Here is a 19948-nt window from a genome sequence, read left to right as displayed (position 1 = left end):
CCACGGGATAGTGTATCGAGGCCACGGGATAGTGTCTGGAGGCCACGGGATAGTGTCTGGAGGCCACGGGATAGTGTATCGAGGCCACGGGATAGTGTCTGGAGGCCTCGGGATAGTGTCTGGAGGCCACGGGATAGTGTCTGGAGGCCACGGGATAGTGTCTGGAGGCCACGGGATAGTGTCTCGAGGCCACGGGATAGTGTCTGGAGGCCTCGGGATAGTGTCTCGAGGCCACGGGATAGTGTCTCGAGGCCACGGGATAGTGTCTCGAGGCCACGGGATAGTGTCTGGAGGCCACGGGATAGTGTCTGGAGGCCACGGGATAGTGTATCGAGGCCACGAGATAGTATCTTGAGGCCACGGAATAGTGTCTGGAGGCCACGGGATGGTATCCTGAGGTCACGAGATGGTATCTCGAGGCCACGGGATACTATCTGGAGGCCACGGGATAGTATCTGGAGGCCACGGGATAGTGTCTGGAGGCCACGGGATAGTGTCTGGAGGCCTCGGGATAGTGTCTGGAAGCCACGGGATAGTGTCTGGAGGCCACGGGATAGTGTCTGGAGGCCACGGGATAGTGTCTGCAGGCCACGGGATAGTGTCTGGAGGCCACGGGATAGTGTCTGGAGGCCACGGGATAGTGTCTGGAGGCCACGGGATAGGTCTGGAGGCCTCGGGATAGTGTCTCGAGGCCACGGGATAGTGTCTCGAGGCCACGGGATAGTGTCTCGAGGCCACGGGATAGTGTCTCGAGGCCACGGGATAGCGGGATAGTGTCTCGAGGTCACGGGATAGTGTCTGTGTGTAAAATTAGGTAGAAAGTTAGGTAGCAGCAGAAAGTAAGGTAGAACAGTTAGCCTATGTGTATTAGCATGTAGATACAATGGGTTATCCCACCGGTCACTATTGTTGCCGTTGACATGTTTGTGAGTTCTATGACCACATTAAATAAAGTTGAGTAATTGCAAATGCATATATCAATACTAGACACCTTAAACATGATGTGTACCAAAAATCTATGTCCTATCTTTATGTTAACATACTTTAATAACCTTTTCTTTGGGAGCTTTCTTGCTGCCATCCTCTTCTCTTGGCGCAAACAGGAAGTAAACAGCTCTGGTCATGTGACAATTTACAGTAAACATGCGACACTGCACATATTTCATTGAGACCCTTTATTATTTCAATATCTGCTGGAAATGCATTGATAGATCATTCAGTAACATTTTTATAGCCTTAGAAATGAAACATTTTTTTACGGTCACTATTGTGACCGGTGGGATTAAATGGGTTAAATATGAAGTCATCTCAGCCTGTTAACAAAAAGAATCACTGAAATAAAGAAGAGAACAGAAAAAAGAGACGAGCAGAAACACAAGAACTACAGCTGACTTCAGACACAGCCTTAGATGAAATCAACTGAAGAGAAAAGAAGACATTAAATCTGTGAAGATCTCAGCAGAGGAGGATTAAACAACTCCACAAACAGCATTACCAGCTTCACTTATTACTAACCAGACTGACTTTATTTCTGTCAGACGTCTACAGAAGTTTTTATTGAGAATTAACAGAGGTTTAACTCTAATGTGTTCTCTTACGAGAGGTTCTCTCGTATTGCGTAAGCTAGCTTACGCTGCGGGAAAGTCTCCTTTCTCGAGATACTGAAGCCAAAAATTATCCTTAATTTTTTAAATCTTGTCAACGCAGTGCGGCAGCCTGCAGACCTAGGGCAGGCGAATCACGTGCCCATTGGCTGCTCTGCGGCAACTGCAGCAGCCTATGGCTGAGCCTTGCGCGTGACGTCACGTCCAATGAGCGCGCTTGGCGCGCTTAATGCGTCACAGCCCGTCATTAGGGGTGTGGCTTAGCGTATATAAGCAAGGAACAGAGGCTGCTTCGCTGATTTCTGTCTCTTCAGCGAAGCTCTTCGCATCGCTGATCTCTGAGGAAGCCGCCGTCGAATCAAGCGACCAGCAAGCCGAGGATTTCAGCCTGAGGACGCCGGCCGCTCGCAGCCTTCAGCCTTCCCTGCCTGCTACGCTATCCGGCACATATATCCTTTTCTTGCTCTGTGTTGTGTGTTTTGTGTGTCCGCCGCGACACACTTGCATCTAAAAGAGCGCGAGGCGTTGTTGCAAATGCCTCGCTCATCCTGTGGCTCGTGCAGAGCCGCGCTCAGCGACGGAGACCGCCACGTGGTGTGCGCTCTCTGCCTGGGCTTCGACCACGCAGCCCGTGCTCTCTCCGAGGGCGGCTGAGAACAGTGTGAGGAGTTACCGATGTCGACCCTACGGGCTCGACTCGCTAAATTTGAAGAACCTCCACCTTCTCCGGCCACTTCTTCCGGGCCACGTAAAAAGAAACGTCGCTCTCAAAGGCCGCCGGAACTGGACGCTACAGCTGAAGGCTCGCCGGAACCTCTCCCGCGAGCCTCGCTCTCTCCTTCCCCCCCACCCTTCACCGACGCGCAGCGGCCGGCCTCTGCCCGCACTGCCGTCGTTCTGGGGGATGATGCAGATGATGTCGCTGACAGCTGCTCTCTGCTCGCGTCTGACAGCGAGGAGTGGTCGGGCTCTCACCGCTCCGCCCCCTCGACTTTGGAGTCTACCAGAACCCGCGCTAGTGTCGACGCGGAGCTTCTCCGCCTCCTCACTCAAGCGGTCGAGAGAATGGGACTGGATTGGTCCCCACCCAAGGAGCCGGAGCCCAATCGCCTTGACGGATGCTTTCTACCTAGCCGCCGTCTAGAGCTCGCTCTCGCCCCGTCAGTCAATTTCCTTTCTCGGAATAGAACTGGACTCAGTGGCGATGACAGCCAGATTGTCGGAGCAGCGCGCGCGCCGCATCCAGCGCCTCGCTGCATCCTTCAAAGAAGGCAATCGGGTTCCCCTGAAAGCATTTCAGCGCGTCCTGGGGCATATGGCCTCAGCTGCAGCAGTGCTTCAGCTGGGTTTACTGCGCATGCGCCCGCTTCAACGCTGGCTGAGAGCGCACGTATCCCATCGAGCCTGGGCGACCGGCGGCTCGCTAATCAGAGTGACTCAGGTCTGTGTTTCAGCCCTGCAGCCCTGGCTAGCAGCCGAATGGTATCACACTGGAGTGACTATGGGAGTGATTTCACACCGGAAAGTTGTCTCAACAGACGCGTCCAACCTAGGTTGGGGAGCGCTCTTCGAAGGCAGACCGGTCTATGGCCGCTGGTCAGACCAGGAGAATCTCCTACACATAAACTGTCTAGAGATGCTCGCGGTCGAGAAAGCGCTCATGCACTTCCTCCCATTCCTCCATGGTCACCATGTTCTAGTCCGCACGGACAACACATCAGTAGTGGCCTATGTGAACCGCCAGGGCGGTGTCAGATCAAAGAAGCTCTGCGCCCTGACGGAACGCCTCCTCGTATGGGCTCAGCACTCTCTGCGCTCTCTGAGAACAGCGCATGTGCCTGGCCATCTGAACGAGGGTCCCGACAGACTGTCCAGGGACAACGTTCCCCCTGGGGAGTGGTCTCTACACCCCCAAACAGTCCAGTCGCTGTGGCACCGCTTTGGCAGAGCGAAAGTCGACCTCTTTGCGTCAAAAGACAACGCACACTGCCCAGTATTCTTTTCAAAGAGCGAGGACGCGCTGGCCCAGACATGGCCCAGCGGCCCGCTATATGCGTTTCCACCGGTCTCTCTGCTGCCTCAGGTCATCGAGAGAGTCAGGAAAGCGCGCCACACAGTGCTCCTCATAGCCCCGTTCTGGGAGAACCAAGCTTGGTTCCCGGAACTCATACAATTGGCAGACTCAGCCCCTTGGCCGATTCCGGTGCGGAGAGACCTTCTCTCTCAAGCCCGCGGCTCGATTTGGCATCCCCACCCAGAGCACTGGTCTCTGCATGCGTGGAGCCTCAACAATTACATGCTGATCTACCAGAAGGGGTGATGAACACGATCATACAATCTAGAGCCCCCTCCACGAGGCGGCTCTACACGTCTAAATGGTCGGTGTTTAACAAATGGTGCACTACCAGAGGGCTCAATCCACAGACATGTGGGGTCTCGCAAGTATTGTGCTTCCTTCAAGAGCTACTGGACGCGGGCAGGTCCCCCTCCACGCTCAAAGTCTATGTCGCGGCCATTTCAGCGCTCTCTGTCTCAGAGCCGGGCCGCGCATTAGGAAGGAACGAGTTTGTCATCCGCTTCCTTAGAGGAGCGAGGAGGATGAACCCCCCGCGACCCCCTTCGGTTCCTATGTGGGATCTTTCACTGGTCTTAGACGCACTGAAAGCACATCCCTTTGAACCCTTAGAAACTGTGGATATGAAACACCTCACGCTCAAAACCGTTTTTCTGATAGCACTGTCTTCAGTAAAACGTGTGGGAGACCTTCACGCGTTATCCACTAACGCTGCGTGCCTCGAGTTCGGACCCAATGACTCTAAAGTTATTCTCAGACCGAGGCATGGGTATGTCCCCAAAATTTTGGGCACTCCCTTCAGAGCGCAGGTCATTTCTCTTTCAGCCCTGCCGAATGCTGGCTGCGAGGCAGATAGTAATCTCCTCTGCCCAGTTAGGGCGCTGAGAAGCTATATTTCACGCTCCACTGCCTTCAGGCGTTCAGAGCAGCTCTTTGTTTCGTTTGGTGGGCGCACCAAGGGTCTCGCCGCCTCGAAACACACCCTATCCAGATGGATAGTTGACGCTATCGCAGCTGCTTACGCATCTAAAAACCTGCAGTGCCCTTTGGGCATTCGGGCGCACTCCACCAGAGGCATGGCCTCATCGTGGGCGTGGTCCAGTGGGATTCCTATTCATGACAGACATTTGTGGTCCTCCCCTTCCACATTTGTTAGGTTTTACAACCTGGAAGTTCCCGCTTTGCAGGCCAAAGTGTTATCAGTCTAAGTCTCGCGTAGCCAGCCCACTGTCTGTGCGAGGGCTATGTTGCTGATTTAGCTCTACTGGTTGAGCTGCACTATGTGGAAGTATCAGTTGGACCGGCTGTGCCGCTCCCTGTCCCATATTATGTGCTTGTGTACTGTGGTATCTCGGCCGCCCAGCTCCGCTTCGCGTTCCCTGGGCTCCCCATGGGATTCATTCAGGATGCTGGGCGCGCGCACGGCGTTGACAAGGGTGTTCCCGCAGCGTAAGCTAGCTTACGCAATACGAGAGAACCTCTCGTAAGAGAACGTACTCGGTTACTAACGTAACCTCTGTTCTCTCTAGAGAGGGAATGAGTATTGCGTAACCCGCCGTGCTCTCGCCACAAGCTCATTTCGCTTCATGCGACAGAAACCAGCGAAGCAGCCTCTGTTCCTTGCTTATATACGCTAAGCCACACCCCTAATGACGGGCTGTGACGCATTAAGCGCGCCAAGCGCGCTCATTGGACATGACGTCACGCGCAAGGCTCAGCCATAGGCTGCTGCAGTTGCCGCAGAGCAGCCAATGGGCACGCGATTCGCCTGCCCTAGGTCTGCAGGCTGCCGCACTGCGTTGACAAGATTTAAAAAATTAAGGATAATTTTTGGCTTCAGTATCTCGAGAAAGGAGACTTTCCCGCAGCGTAAGCTAGCTTACGCAATACTCGTTCCCTCTCTAGAGAGAACAGAGGTTACGTTAGTAACCGAGTACGTTTCATTTGAAGTCACCATAACAGTGAATAGTGTTTCCATTAGTTGGGCTCTTAACTCGTATTATATATTTTATCTTTTTTGGCCGCTGTGACAGTGTGTTTGTCAAACACATTTGCAGCAGCAAAGAAAGCTAAAGTGAAACGAGATCAGGTGATGATGGTTACCTGTTGATGGTTTTATAATCATCATGAAGTAACCTGTTTCACTGAGGTAATTTGAATCTAACAACTGTGTTGTCCCATTAATATATTCTCATCACAAACCCTGTGTTACTGCAGCGTGAGGTCCAGCAATATTATAACAATCAATTAGAAGATTTTAACAAACATGAGCACAAAAATTTACTGTTCGATAACAAACACAGACATCAATAATCAACGAATGAATCTCAACAATGGTGACAATCTAAAGTACCTTGCTGCAATTCATGCTGGATACCATCATTGTACAAAACTCCCAGCATGCATTGCAACATGAATAAATTATGCAGCTGAATTGTCCTATTATTTTAATTCTAAATATGTGCTTTTATTTTTTTGCTGTTGTTTTTTTTGTGACATTTAGTAGCTTTTCAGTGATGTTATGAATTAATCTGTTTATCTAAATATATATATATATATATATATATATATATAGTCACCCTTGTTGAGATTCATGTGCTGATTTTTTATATCTCTGTGTGTCATGGTGGATTCATTTTTCATGTTTGTTAAAATCTTCTAACTGATTGTTATAATATTGTTGGACCTCACGCTGCAGTAACACAGGGTTTGTGATGAGAATATATTATTGGTACAACACAGTTGTTAGATTCAAATTACCTCAGTGAAGCAGTCGATTTCATGATGATTATAAAACCATCAACAGGTAACCATCATCACCTGATCTCGTTTCACTTTAGCTTTCTTTGCTGCTGCAAATGTGTTTGACAAACACACTGTCACAGCTGCCAAAAAAGATAAAAGATATAATAAGAGTTAAGAGCCCAACTAATGGAAACACTAATCACTGTTGTGGTGACTTCAAATGAAACACATTAGAGTTAAACATCTGTTAATTCTCAATAAAAACTTTTGTAGATGTCTGACAGAAATAAAGTCAGTCTGGTTAGTAATAAGTGAAGCTGGTAATGCTGTTTGTGGAGTTGTTTAATGAAGTTGGAGCCTGACATCAAATGTTTAGACGTCAACCTAATTTTCATTTTCAACTAAAATGTTCAAATCCAATAACATTTATAGCTGGGGTGACCTCATATTGTGGCCATAAAATGAGCACACAGCGAGTGCGCTGTGAGGTTACACTTTTAGCTCACTGTGAACTCACATTGTGGTCATATGGAGAGATCACTGTGAGATCAACGTGTTGACTGGGATGAGCATATAGAATTCTGAAAATATTAACTGTTTTAGGCCTATAGTATTATTTATTTCTATAATAATATTTGTGTAACCTATTATTTATTTATTTATTTAGTGATATTTATCAAATAACAGTTACTGAGTTTTGTTTGTTTATGTGTAGAACATAGGCCTACATATATTCAGTGTGCAGGTGTTACAGATGCTATTCAATCTCTCCATATTTCAGTGCCAGACAGGAAGAATTGAACAATTTGCAATGCAACAAACTTTTATTAAACATGCAATTTATAACTTGTTGCAACTGTCCCCAAACCTATCAGCCATGACAGACATCATACGCCTGCTAGACACACTGACTTTGACACATGCTAACCGTGTCACTTAGAAGTCAACTAAACAATAATTCAAACTAAGTAAGTTGAAATGTTACTTTCATACCTCCAAAACTAGTTTTATTCAATAAATTCAGCAGCAGATGTTGAATATGTCTACTGTCTTCTTGGTGGGGGAAGGGTCTAACTGTGCATGTGCAGTATGAGTGACATCACTCTAGCTTGTTTCTGATTGGATTAAAATTACATGTTGCAACCATCCCCTGTTGCAACACTCCCCGGTCTCCCCTACCCTAAGATAAATCAACTAAAGATAAAAGAAGACATTACATCTCTCCAGATCTCAGCAGAAGAGGATTAAACAACTCCACAAACAACATTACCAGCTTGACTTAATTTAACTCTGGGGATTTTGCTGTGTACAAAGTTAACTGATTAGTTCAAACTAGTGATTAAATTAAATAGTTATTTTATTTTAGTCTTTTTATTGTTTTGTTTTTTGCACATTTGTGCAGATTGAATCAACTTAAAAAAAAAAAAAAAAAAAAAAAAACATAACTGCTTATTTTCTAAATCAGAGGTTGAAATCTTCATGGTTGGACCCAGTGTCACCTTAGATAAAATCCCCCGACTTGACACAACAAATTGTTCTGTGGACATCGATCTCATTGGGATCGCCAAGAACAACAATGAAACAAGTATGTGAGATGTGTTTTAATACAACATTTTAAATAAAACATTTTTAGAAGATATATCACTAAACCACATTTAACTAAAGGTTTTAATGTGTTGAATACAAGTTTCTTCTGTTTCTGTCACACAGGATCAACTGCTGCTGTGGCTTTCATGAGTTATAACACAATGGAGAATCTACTGAAGCCAGACTTCTTCAACAAATCAACTGACACGATTAAAACCATGATGTCCACTGTGATCTCAGTTACTCTTCTCAAAACCACCAACACTAAACTCACCAAACCAGTCAACTTTACCTTCAAACACATCAGCGTGAGAAACTGAAATGTGTTTTTGTCCAACCTGAGAACTGATGAACATCTGAAAACATCTAATATTCAGTGTTATACTATTTTCTGCATGTTGTTTCTTCTTTTTGCAGGAGTTTGAGCCTGGCAGTTCTCTGTCCTGTGTGTACTGGAACATCAGCGAGTGGATTGTAGATGGTTGTTCTGTTTTAAAGACCAACAGAAGCTACACTGTGTGTTCCTGTGTTCATCTGTCCACATTCGCTGTCATCATGCAAACCAACCGCCCATCAGAGGTACGAGAACATTTATAGTGAGCATTGAAGAACAGCACAGATTTGGCACTCATGTACTCTGACATGTTTCCTCAGAGCGACTCAAAGCTGGACGTGTTGAATTTGGTGTGTGTGATCGTGGGGCTGGTGTTCTTCAGTTTGGCCCTGTTGACCTTTGCCCTTTGTCAGTGGAGTCCTGGAGTGAATAATGTGGCTCGCATCAACCTCTGCGTGAGTCTTCTGTTGGCTCACCTTCTGTTCCTGCTCACACAACAGTTCCTGCGCCTCATACGCCGTCATCAGGTGAGAATGATGAAGGAGCCCTACAGCTCAGCTCAATTTGAATTGCATATAAAATTTCCATGCATTTGGATTACATAGTTTTAACATAAACCAATCAATAATCTGAATGTGATTCATATTTTTAAGTCATATATAAATGAAACAGATAAGATTTATGTAATTGTATTAATAAACTGAATGTGATTTATATTTGTCAGTCATACGTAAATGAAACGGGTAAGATTTATGTAATAGTACACAGAAAAACGCCCATGTTAAATTAACACTGCTCAGTGTTCATATGTGTGCACACTACAGCATTAAAGCAGTCTGGTTAGTAATAAGTGAAGCTGGTAATGCTGTTTGTGGAGTTGTTTAATCCTCCTCTGCTGAGATCTTCACAGATTGAATGTCTTCCTTTATCTTCAGTTGATTTCATCTAAGGCTGTGTCTGAAGTCAGTTGTAGTTCTTGTGTTTCTCTTTCCTTCAGTGATTCTGCTTGTTAACAGCAGGTGTTCATAATTAATGCTCAATCATCAGTTAATTATCTCATTAACTTCAACACTGCTTTAACTCTGTAGTGTGCACACATATGAACACTGAGCAGTGTTAATTTAACATGGGCGTTTTTCTGTGTACTATTACATAAATCTTACCCGTTTCATTTACGTATGACTGACAAATATAAATCACATTCAGTTTATTAATACAATTACATAAATCTTATCTATTTCATTTATATATGACTTAAAAATATGAATCACATTCAGATTATTGATTGGTTTATGTTAAAACTATGTAATCCAAATGCATGGAAATTTTATATGCAATTCAAATACATAAATCTTATGTTTAGACACAATTTATTTTTTGAGTGCATACATGCCTCATACGCCCTCATCAGGTGAGAATGATGAAGGAGCCCTACAGCTCAGCACAGTCTCACTGAGAATCATCATAACCATCTCTCATGATCTCCAGGTGTTGTGTGCCGTGATATCAGGTGTGCTGCACTTCCTCTTTCTCTCCGGCTTTGTGTGGATGTTCATTGAAGCTGTGCTGCTCTTCATCTGTGTGAAGAACCTATCACAGATCAGCTCCAAAAGGAGGGGGGTGCTTAGGAGTGGATTCCTGTGTGTGATTGGATATATGGTTGCTCTGGTTGTGGTGGCTGTGTCTGCTGGGGTGAATCCTAAAGGCTACGGAAGTGAACAGTGAGTTTAGTTTGAGAGACTCAGAGATCAACACCTTCATCCTTCATGTTTGTTCATTTAATTATTTTACTTCTTCTAAACAGGTGCTGGATTAAAATGGATACAGGCTTTAACTGGAGTTTTCAGGGACCTGTTTGCGTCATACTAGCAGTAAGCACATTTCTCATCATGACTTTGTGTTAAAAGGAAAAGTGATTAAAGATTAATTACTGTTGTTTCTCTTACTGTGCAGTTAAACATGATTCTCTTCATCTACATCATCATCAGTCTGACCTCCACCTTGAAAAATCTGAACGCTGAAGTTTCACATATGAAACAAACCAAGTAAAAAACAATATGATTTGAACACTCCATGAAATGTGTATATATATTGTTATGTGCTGCATATTTCTAGACACCTTTAACCTTATTTTGATTATTCTCAGGTTAGGGAAAGTCAAATGTGTCCTAAATCATAAGCATCTGAATTTTCATACTCCATAGGTCAGAAGACTTCTTCGTGGTCTGTTCAGCTCACCTTTTTAGAAATCAAAGACTTTTGGCAGGCGAGAGCAGCAAAAGAGTTTCTTAGTTTCAATTAAATATAGTTTTATTATCTTAATTAGTTTACATATAAAGTACTAATATTAAAAAACAAGACAAAACAACATCAAGAGTAAATCGTTTACAAGCGTTGTAACACCGGAGAGGCCATTAAGAATCAGCGTCTGCCTTCATCTTGTCCTTTCAGCCTTTTATAGATCATCTGATTTCTTGAGGTCGAAATCTTTGGAAATCCCCTCATAAATGATCAGTCTCTTACAGACAATTTATCCAATCCTAAGTCTTGAGGTGTCATGAGTTCTGGGAATTCATTCCTTTATAAGTCTCCTTTCGCCTCTTTGTCTTCCTTCTTCAGACTTTTCTTCTTTGTTGCATTCTGCGCTTCGTCCGCAACACATCCGACGCTAATGCTTGCATTTATCTTCTTTCTTTAGCAAAGCTCTTTCTAATACATGTTTTGTTCCTCTCTATGCTTTTTAATTAATGCTTAAAACATTAAGTGTGGTATGTTTTTCTTTATAAACCACTTTCTTAAAAACATTTTTTACAATAACAACTGCAGAGTTTTTCTTCATAAACCTCTTTCTTAATAAACAAGTTTCAAGTGTGGTTGATTGATATACAGAAGTGTTCTACAGACAAAAGTCATACTTATAACAGAACAATTGCAGATTTTCCACAACAATATAATCAATAAATATATATTAACTCTCCATCTTTCTCTGCAGGAATATGACATTTAAAACACTGGCTCAGTTTGTGATTCTTGGTTGCTCCTGGATTCTGGGTTTCTGGAAGGAGCTGGAGATCCCCTTCCTGATCTTGAACTCCCAGCAGGGAACCTTCATCTTCCTTGTCTATTGTGTCTTCAATAATCAGGTCAGACATCAGTACAGACAGTCTACCAGAAAATCATCTCTCACCTACTTTATATTAACCCTCTGGGGACCAAGGTGTTTTTGGAGCCCTTGAGATGTTCTGACATGCCTTGAAATTTGTGCTTTTTTCAGTTATTTATAAACATGTTAATGGCAAAGGTGTAAAATCACTCTATATAGCACAAACAGGGCTACCAAAATATGCGGGCAACGTGTATGTAGATGTTTGTATTTTTAAGAGAATAATGTTTATGCGTGGTTATTGGAAAAAATAAAAATGAAAGTGGCTGAATTAAGACCACAAAACACATATTAAATATGTGTCCACAAGACTTTTGTCTAATTGATGTTGTACCTTTGAGTACTGGCTTCAAAATTATGTGAAAATAGTCTTGCTTTATCGTTCACAAAAAAAAATACATTGATTTAAATGGTGTAAAACAGGTTTTGCTTGGAAAGCCAATATGCGAGGGGGGCGTGAAGGAGTAGTTTACACCTGGGTTGTCCCACCCACTCTGCATAATGACTCTGCATAATTAGCCATTCATTCAGGTGTGACACTGACTGAGCCACAATGCAAGGACAATATATTTAGAAGAATACTTATATTGACCATTTAAGATTTCGCTTACATCTATCTTGTAAATATGTTTAGCTATTTTATAAAAAATGTTACAATTACAACAATAATTACAATTTCAACAATATTTCAAGTGTACAAAAACTTTCTTTGTAAAAAAAAAAAAAGAAAGAAAAAAAAGATTATAGGCCTACATATGTATGCATTAGTTTGAATAGCCAACATTGGAACATCTAACATCTTAGTCTATGACTTTATTTTTGACAAAAATAGTGTGACTAACGCCTGACTAACGTTGTTTTATTGAAATATCAGGGCATATAAATGTTAATTTACGTTGCTTATACAAATACATTTTATTTCAACATATTCCAGTCGATTTTTACTCATCTCAGTAGGCTATGGCAAAGCAGTTTATTCTTTCACACACAGACACGCGATTCATATTTAGGCTAAACACTCTTTACAAATATGTACCCTTCATTCATCTCACAGAAACGCGAGTCATATTATAGAAATGCGTTTCATCTTTTTGCGGTTTATAGGCCTACACTAACGTTATTCCATAACGTTATTCCACACTTGAGAAAAGAAAACAGCCTACCTCACTCCTCAGCGCGATCTGCTGCTCATATCAGGAGACATTTCTCCTCATCAGCACTGTGGAAACTTTTCTCCATAAAGGCTAATGTCTCACTCGCGACGCGCTGTGTTTACAGCTGATGTGGGCGTTTCACAGATCTGAAATGGTTCTCAGAATTTGCATTTGAATAGCGCGCGCTCTCCGGGGAGTGGTCAAATTACTGTGAATCATCTCGTAATGAGGTCAACTGGAGTCGCTCTCTTTGTATACAGATTACAGAAACTAAGAATATTTGTTTTTTATATGACTTCATTTTAAAGCTGCGATCTCAAGCTTTATGCCCGTGGGTCTGTTTGCCTGTTTGACTGAATTTTCGCGGAGTTATAGATCATTTTCGAACGCGTTTCAAACGGGAGTTTACTGACAGAGAGAAGGCAGAAATCGCATCATCTTAATTTTTCTTTATTTGTCAAAAAGCAAAACACTTTATTTTTATTGAGAGTATACAGAAAAAAAAATAGAAACTGAACAGGATCGATTGATGTATTACACGAAAATGAAAGATCAAAATTAACAGAGCATTTAGTGTTTATTTTCATTGCTAAAAAAAAAAAACGAGCAAAACGCGTGGGCGCGTTTTTGGTCCCCAGAGGGTTAAAGGGTTAGTTCCCAAAAATGAAAACTTAGCCCATGATTTACTCACCCTCAAGTCATCCTAGGTGTATATGACATTCTTCTTTCAGACGAATACAATCCGAGATTTATTTAAAAATGTCCTGGCTCTTCCAAGCTTTATTCAATTCAATTCAATTCAAATTTATTTGTATAGCGCTTTTCACAATACATATTGTTTCAAAGCAGCTTTACAGAAAGTGCATTTCAGAAATGTACATAGAGAAATACAGTTAGTTAATCATGTATTGATTTAGGGCATAAACATATCACCAGCGTCGAGTCGTCTCTTCACGGGCGTCGAGTCGTCTCTTCACGGGCGTCGAGTCGTCTCTCCACGGGCGTCGAGTCGTCTCTGCACGGGCGTCGAGTCGTCTCTGCACGGGCGTCGAGTCGTCTCTTCACGGGCGTCGAGTCGTCTCTCCACGGGCGTCGAGTCGTCTCTGCACGGGCGTCGAGTCGTCTCTGCACGGGTGTTGGGGCATCTGTAGTTTCCATGAGAGCCTAGTGAGAGAGACTAGTGTCCCGAGATAACAGAAAAGCATATGGGAAATAATTAGCGTAGCTGCTGTTCGTAATATTAATGCATTCAATCTGATTCAACTGTAGTATAAAAGGTAAGTATTATGTGAATGCTTGGCTAAAGAGATGCGTCTTTAGTCTAGTTTTAAACTGGGACAGTGAGTCTGATCCTCGAACAATGGCAGTTCACTGCCTTTATAATGGCAGAGAAAGGCCGTTTCAGTGAAAGAGTGACCCTTGACCTGACGCACAACGTAATGATGAACACAGAGATAGAGCAAAACAAAACACCAGTCACAAATTAGTTTAAAAATATTTTTTTTTGAGAGAAAATGTGAGAGGAGCTTGAGTTTGTTGCCCAGCCCTGTTTGTTTGAACCGCGAGAGGCGTCAAAGCTTACGCCACTCCTACATCTACGTCATACATGCATCACTGGTTACTCTTTTGGTGCAAGTCGACTTGCGTACGGCCGTCTGCCAGAAGCTAGTTGTTTTAGTCGACATATTTTTCTCACACCTATTTTAGCTTCAGGTTCTAAAGGGTTAAGTTAATTTTCATTTCTCATCTTCTAAAATTAAATTCTTGAAAAATAACCTGGACATGTTCTGTGTTTTTGTTTTTTTAACCAGAGTTTAAAACTAGTTATCTTCTCATTCTTGTCCAGGTCAGGCAGCAGTACAGGAAGTTCTTCAGATGTCCATCAAGAAACACTGATGACACAAGCATCCATATTCAGCAAAGGAAGGGCCATTCTTATGAAAGTGGTTCTGTCATGACCGACTCAGTTACAAATGTCACTAGTTAACATGCTATATATTTACAGCGGTCAATACACTTATGTGAATCTATACATTTCTTTAAGTGCAACATTTCTTTGGTAGAGGAACTACCATGATTTTTAGAGGCTTGTATACTGGGTTACACTTTTAATACGCTAAAAAAATAATAAGATAAAGCAATTGTTTTTCAGTTTAAAGTGTTTTATTAAAGCAGTGTGATATCTGTAACATTTCAAATCTTATTTTCTATTAAACAATCTATTCAAAACTCAAAACATATTCATAACTCATTATCTCACAATCCAAAAAGATCCCACAGAAGTAATTTGTGAAAAAACAAATTTAGTTTCACAATTAAAAACAATAACATAAATTGCCAAAAGTTCCATATGATTTTGCATAAGAAATGAACCACAATATCAGTCATTTTAATCATTTATTTGAAATAAATCTAGTATTTGTTACAAATTTGTCCTATATCTGACTTTGAGCTTTTGAGTTTCTCACCATATAACTTCTCCATCAAGTGTTGTTTCCCATACTTAGAAGAGAGAGGATCCAAGCATCACTTTGAGCCACCACTATATTGGAAATGACTTTTAGTGGCATCAGCAGAACCGTATTAGACCGTATTAGCAGAAAAAGTACACACTACTTTCACAGAAAGACTTCCCTGAGGTGTCCAAAGGATCAGGCTGCTGATAAGAAACTATATTATTGTAGTCCCGCAACATCACAACATGCTCTACTGTCCATCTTTGAAATAAGTAAACTTAGATGTGTTAGATGTGTGTAGTTGACAACAAAACGCTGGCCAAGAGTTCGCAGCTGGAGACTTTCTGCTGGACTTGACCCAAAGGAAACTAAAATGGGGGAAAACTAAAATGTACATGACAAACACATAAACTAGTCTAGTCCAGCAATGTTTTTGGTTCAGATAGTCTCTCATTGGCAGTACATTACAGAATAACAGTTCGACAATTTCAGCAGCCCCTCATATTCATCCTTTAAATACTATGAAACCAAAAATTCCCAATGGCAATGTCTCCAGCATTGCAGTATACACGGCTCAAGAAGCCGGACAAACATTTACGATAGTGTCCTTGGCACTCTGGCTTAATCTTTCGGGAAACTTGACCTCATACTCGACAATCAAGTCCCCACGACAATCTGGGGATTTCGGAAGAGGAAGACCCTCCCCGGTGACACATGTTCAGAGGTTAACATATGAACTAGAGAAAAAGGGTACATTTAATTAGTATCAATGTGGATTTAGAGGTAAAAGATCAACTATGGATGCATTAATCAAGGTTAGTAATGAAGTAGAGTGTGTATTTAGATATAGAAAAAGCGTATGACACGGTATGGAGATAATTTAATTTAATTAATTTAATTAAAGCATCAAGGATAGGAATAGATGGAAATATGTAGAATTGGTTATCTCAATTTTTGTTTGAAAGAACCTTTGTAGTTCAAGTGGGAATGTGTCAGTCATTAATTTATAAGGCAGAAAATGGTATTCCTCAAGGGAGTGTTATAAGTCCAATTCTTTTTAATATTATGATTAATGATATGTAGGATTTGGTGTGGGATGTGCATTATATGATGTTTTATTAACAAGTTTCGGGAGGAGCAGGTTCAGATAATTAACACAAGTGGAGAGCACTCAGCAATCAGTGGTAAGAGGTGTATATATACTCAGCAGTCTCACCTCATTCCATTGACAGTTTTTGCAGCATCCCTCCACCACCCCTTCTCCACGCTTCTAGTCCTAAACACTTACATACGGGGGGAGTACTCTGGGTTCGGGCCGAACTCCGAGCTCGGAGCCCTCTGTAAGTGTGAACTCGTGAAATGCTGATGACGGGGCTATTTGGAAGAGAGGGCGAAATACAAAGCAAGTGATTTCAGGTATGCTGGAGTATAGAATGGAGTTTTAAAATGTCAACTAGTAAATCAAGTTATATGGTATTCAGTAGGAAAAAGTAAGATTTTAAGGATATTGAATTATTATTATATGGAAAACCTTTTGAACAACTTACATTTTTTAAATATTTAGGAATGTGGTTAGATGGGAGATATACCTGGAAAAAAGATATTGAGGAAATAGATAAAAAAATGCAGGAGGGTCTTAAATGTGATGAGGGCAATAGCTGGGAAAGAATGGGGAGCAGAAAGAGACTCAATGATAACAATTTATCAAGCCTTGATAAGATCGACAGTTGATTATGGATGTATGATTTATGGGTCAGCTTCAGAATAATTGTTAAAAAAGCTAGATAGAATTCAATATAGAGCTCTTAGAATATGCTTAGGAGCAGTTAAAACAACAATGCATTATTAGTAGAAGCGAATGAAATGCCATTGAAATTACGGAGAGTTAAATTGTCTTTGGTATTTTGGACATCTTTAAAGAGTTACACTGGATAAAGTATAGCTAAAGATGTTTTAAATAATTGTTGGGAATACTTAAGTAACGAGAGAGGATATGGATGGAAGATAAATCAGTTAGCAGAGAAATATCAGATTGCTAATATGGAATGTAGTGTGTCACCTGGATGGGGAGAGGTTCCGAAATGGATTATTTCTGAGGTTAAAATTGATTTAGGAATATTAGATAAGAAATGGGAATGGGAGGAAATGGGTATGATTAGGTACCAAGTTAATAAATTAGGGCTGTCAAAAGATTAATCGCGATTAATTGCATCCAAAATAAAAGTTTGTGTTTACATAATATATGTGTGTGTACTGTGTATAATTATTTTGTACATATAAATACACACACATGCTTGTATATATTTAAGAAATATTTGCATACATATCGTCGCTGCCCGATGAAACTCACGTATGTCCAAAAACGGTTACTTTTCAGGAAGTGAAAAAAACACCGTAATTTCAAAAGCAGTTGAACGTAGCATTGTCATACTTGGTACGGCATCTTTAAATGTAACCATATTCTTGCCAGTGTAATGATATAATCCACATTTGACCAAAATCGAGTTTAAATGGACATACGTGCATATTTTACAGTAACGGTGGTCGATACACGTTCTTCCGATCATTAATTAGAATGGCCAAGTCGCGTTTCATATTGACAGATGAATAGGCTACGCTCAGTTTATTAAATAGCCTATGTCTCAGTTTGTTAAATGTCTCTTGCAAACTATGAAGGGACAATGAATCAATACACTCATTGCTGACCCCAGGGCCGGTGCGTCCATATAGGCGAACTAGGCAATTGCCTAGAGCGGCACTTTTGTAAGGGCAGCAAAATGTGTGCCAACCGGGAATGAACAATTCACAAAATAGGCTAGGCTATATGATCATATAATCATACATAATCAGAGAGCCTTTTTCTTTTCGTTTTGAATTATTTCGTTTAAAGACTTTTCAAGCTTTGTGTATTTGATGTCTTTCTCATGTCTGTGTGAGGCATACACTGAGTTTCGTTAAGTTAGGATGAGATGCGCTCCAGTTAACGTGCAATGCAAGTGACCGCGCGGGCGCCTCCATGATTATATTGTCTGCTATATATTAGCTTCTTATTTATTAAATCCACTCCAGGCAATTGGTTGATGAAAAATTTATTAAAATTAAGATACAATTTATACAAAACGAAATTCACTTTAAAGAAAGGTTTTCTTCAAAACAAAACTTAATGAAGTGGTCAAAATCATGTCTGACCCGTCTCAAATTGTGCATCCTATTACTGTTCACTTTTCATACTTTCAACAGTATAGTAGACCTACAGACTCGATTTGAAGCCTTTCAACTTGTGTGTGCAAAATGCAGAATTAAATGAATGTGCAGCAATTTGTACAAATAAAGTTCACGGATAATTGTGCGTGCATTTATTAATCATTATGATACTAAAATCATAACAAAGTAGGCTATGCTATGTACAAAAAAATACAGCCATTTCAGTTTTTTTCTTTTAAACAAAAAAACAAGCTGCACCCTTTTTTTTTACATTTCATCTTTCATTCCGAAATAGAATAATGAATGAACGAAAAAGTACACGGACCCAACATGTAGGCTATTAGCCTTTTTACCCGTTATCAATCTAAATTAAGTTTTTAATTTAACTTAATTTCGTTTTTCTTTATTTAAATTTCGGGTTTTTCTTTATTTCATTTTCGTTTTTTCTTTATTTAAATGTCATTTTTCTTTATTTAAATTTCGTTTTTTCTTTATTTAAATTTCATTTTTTCTTTTTTTAAAATTCGTTATTCTTTATATAAATCTACCCTTTACTGTGTCAGTAATTTATTAGTCAGAAAAATATTAGACTACCTTAAAAGGTGGTGTGGCGCAGTGGATAAGACACATGCCTTTGGTGTGAGAGACCCGGGTTCGAATCCACTGTGAGACACCAATGTGTTCCTGAGCAAGACACTTAACCCCTAGTTGCTCCAGAGGCGTGCGACCTCTGACATATATAGCAATTGTAAGTCGCTTTGGATAAAAGCGTCAGCTAAATGAATAAATGTAAATGTAAAAGTATTGCTTAAGTTAACAGACCCGTGCGTGAACATCTCCACAATAAACAGTGATAATTACTTTGTCTAGAGACCATTTACCAGTAAATAACAGTTGTGAATATATTGCAAATATATAATAAACTTGGACAGTTGTCAAAAACAAATGTTTGCTGATACTTTACCTCACAGAGTTATTCGGCTATCCAATGCTGAGCTTACAGAGACGCTTAGATCGGCGAGATGCCTCCACAGGGCCGGAGATACGCGGCGTGATTGACAGCTTTGACAGCAAATGGATATACGTGAAAATCAGATGACATGATTTCACAACTTTTCATTGGTCATTTAGACGTGAAGCATACTGTATACGGAAATGAACCTGGACATTCTATCCGTCGAAAAATCTCAAAATCGGCAAAATGGACATACGCGGTTTTCATCGGACAGCGACGATATACTGTATATATTTATATATAATTTATATTATATATAAATATAATTTTTTTTCATCGCTTTATAATTGGAGTTCATGAGACTGGTTTATGTGAGAATTGTGGGGAGAAAGAAACAGTAGAACATGTGATATACGATTGAAAAAGGTATGGCGAGGAAAGGAATGAGTTGATATATTTAAACGAAAGAGGGAAGGTTAATAATGATTAGGCATATTTGTTAGGTTATGATTTTAATAGAATTTATTCTAGATTTCATAGGCAGGTGTTGTGCCGAATTTCGACCCCCTGCCGAATTATTACCCCCCTCGTTGAAGTCAGTACCTGATTGCCTAATCCTAACCCCACCCCAATCCTAACCCCTCCCCCACAACTAATCCTAAACCTACCAAT

General features: G+C 41.1%; 1 protein-coding gene across 3 annotated transcripts in view; it reads left to right on the top strand.

Moving 5' to 3' along the window:
- Nucleotides 1-15480, top strand: part of LOC311286312 (hemicentin-1-like) — a 41469-nt gene extending 25989 nt beyond the window's left edge. For all 3 annotated transcript variants that reach the window (XM_084402458.1, XM_084402457.1, XM_084402456.1), the window contains 9 exons: nt 7889-8008; nt 8134-8318; nt 8428-8589; nt 8665-8871; nt 9833-10065; nt 10149-10215; nt 10298-10389; nt 11337-11487; nt 14508-15480. In XM_084402458.1, the coding sequence (XP_084258584.1) occupies nt 7889-8008; nt 8134-8318; nt 8428-8589; nt 8665-8871; nt 9833-10065; nt 10149-10215; nt 10298-10389; nt 11337-11487; nt 14508-14648 (1358 nt within the window). In that variant the 3' untranslated portion in view covers nt 14649-15480. The remainder of the gene's footprint in view (nt 1-7888; nt 8009-8133; nt 8319-8427; nt 8590-8664; nt 8872-9832; nt 10066-10148; nt 10216-10297; nt 10390-11336; nt 11488-14507) is intronic.
- Nucleotides 15481-19948: the final 4468 nt, after the last annotated feature.

The sequence above is a fragment of the Rutilus rutilus genome (assembly GCF_951802725.1).
Source record: "Rutilus rutilus genome assembly, chromosome: 2".
Taxonomy (NCBI): Eukaryota; Metazoa; Chordata; class Actinopteri; order Cypriniformes; family Leuciscidae; genus Rutilus; species Rutilus rutilus.
Note: the sequence above shows the minus strand (reverse complement) of the source record. Positions and strands in the feature narration are given on the sequence as shown.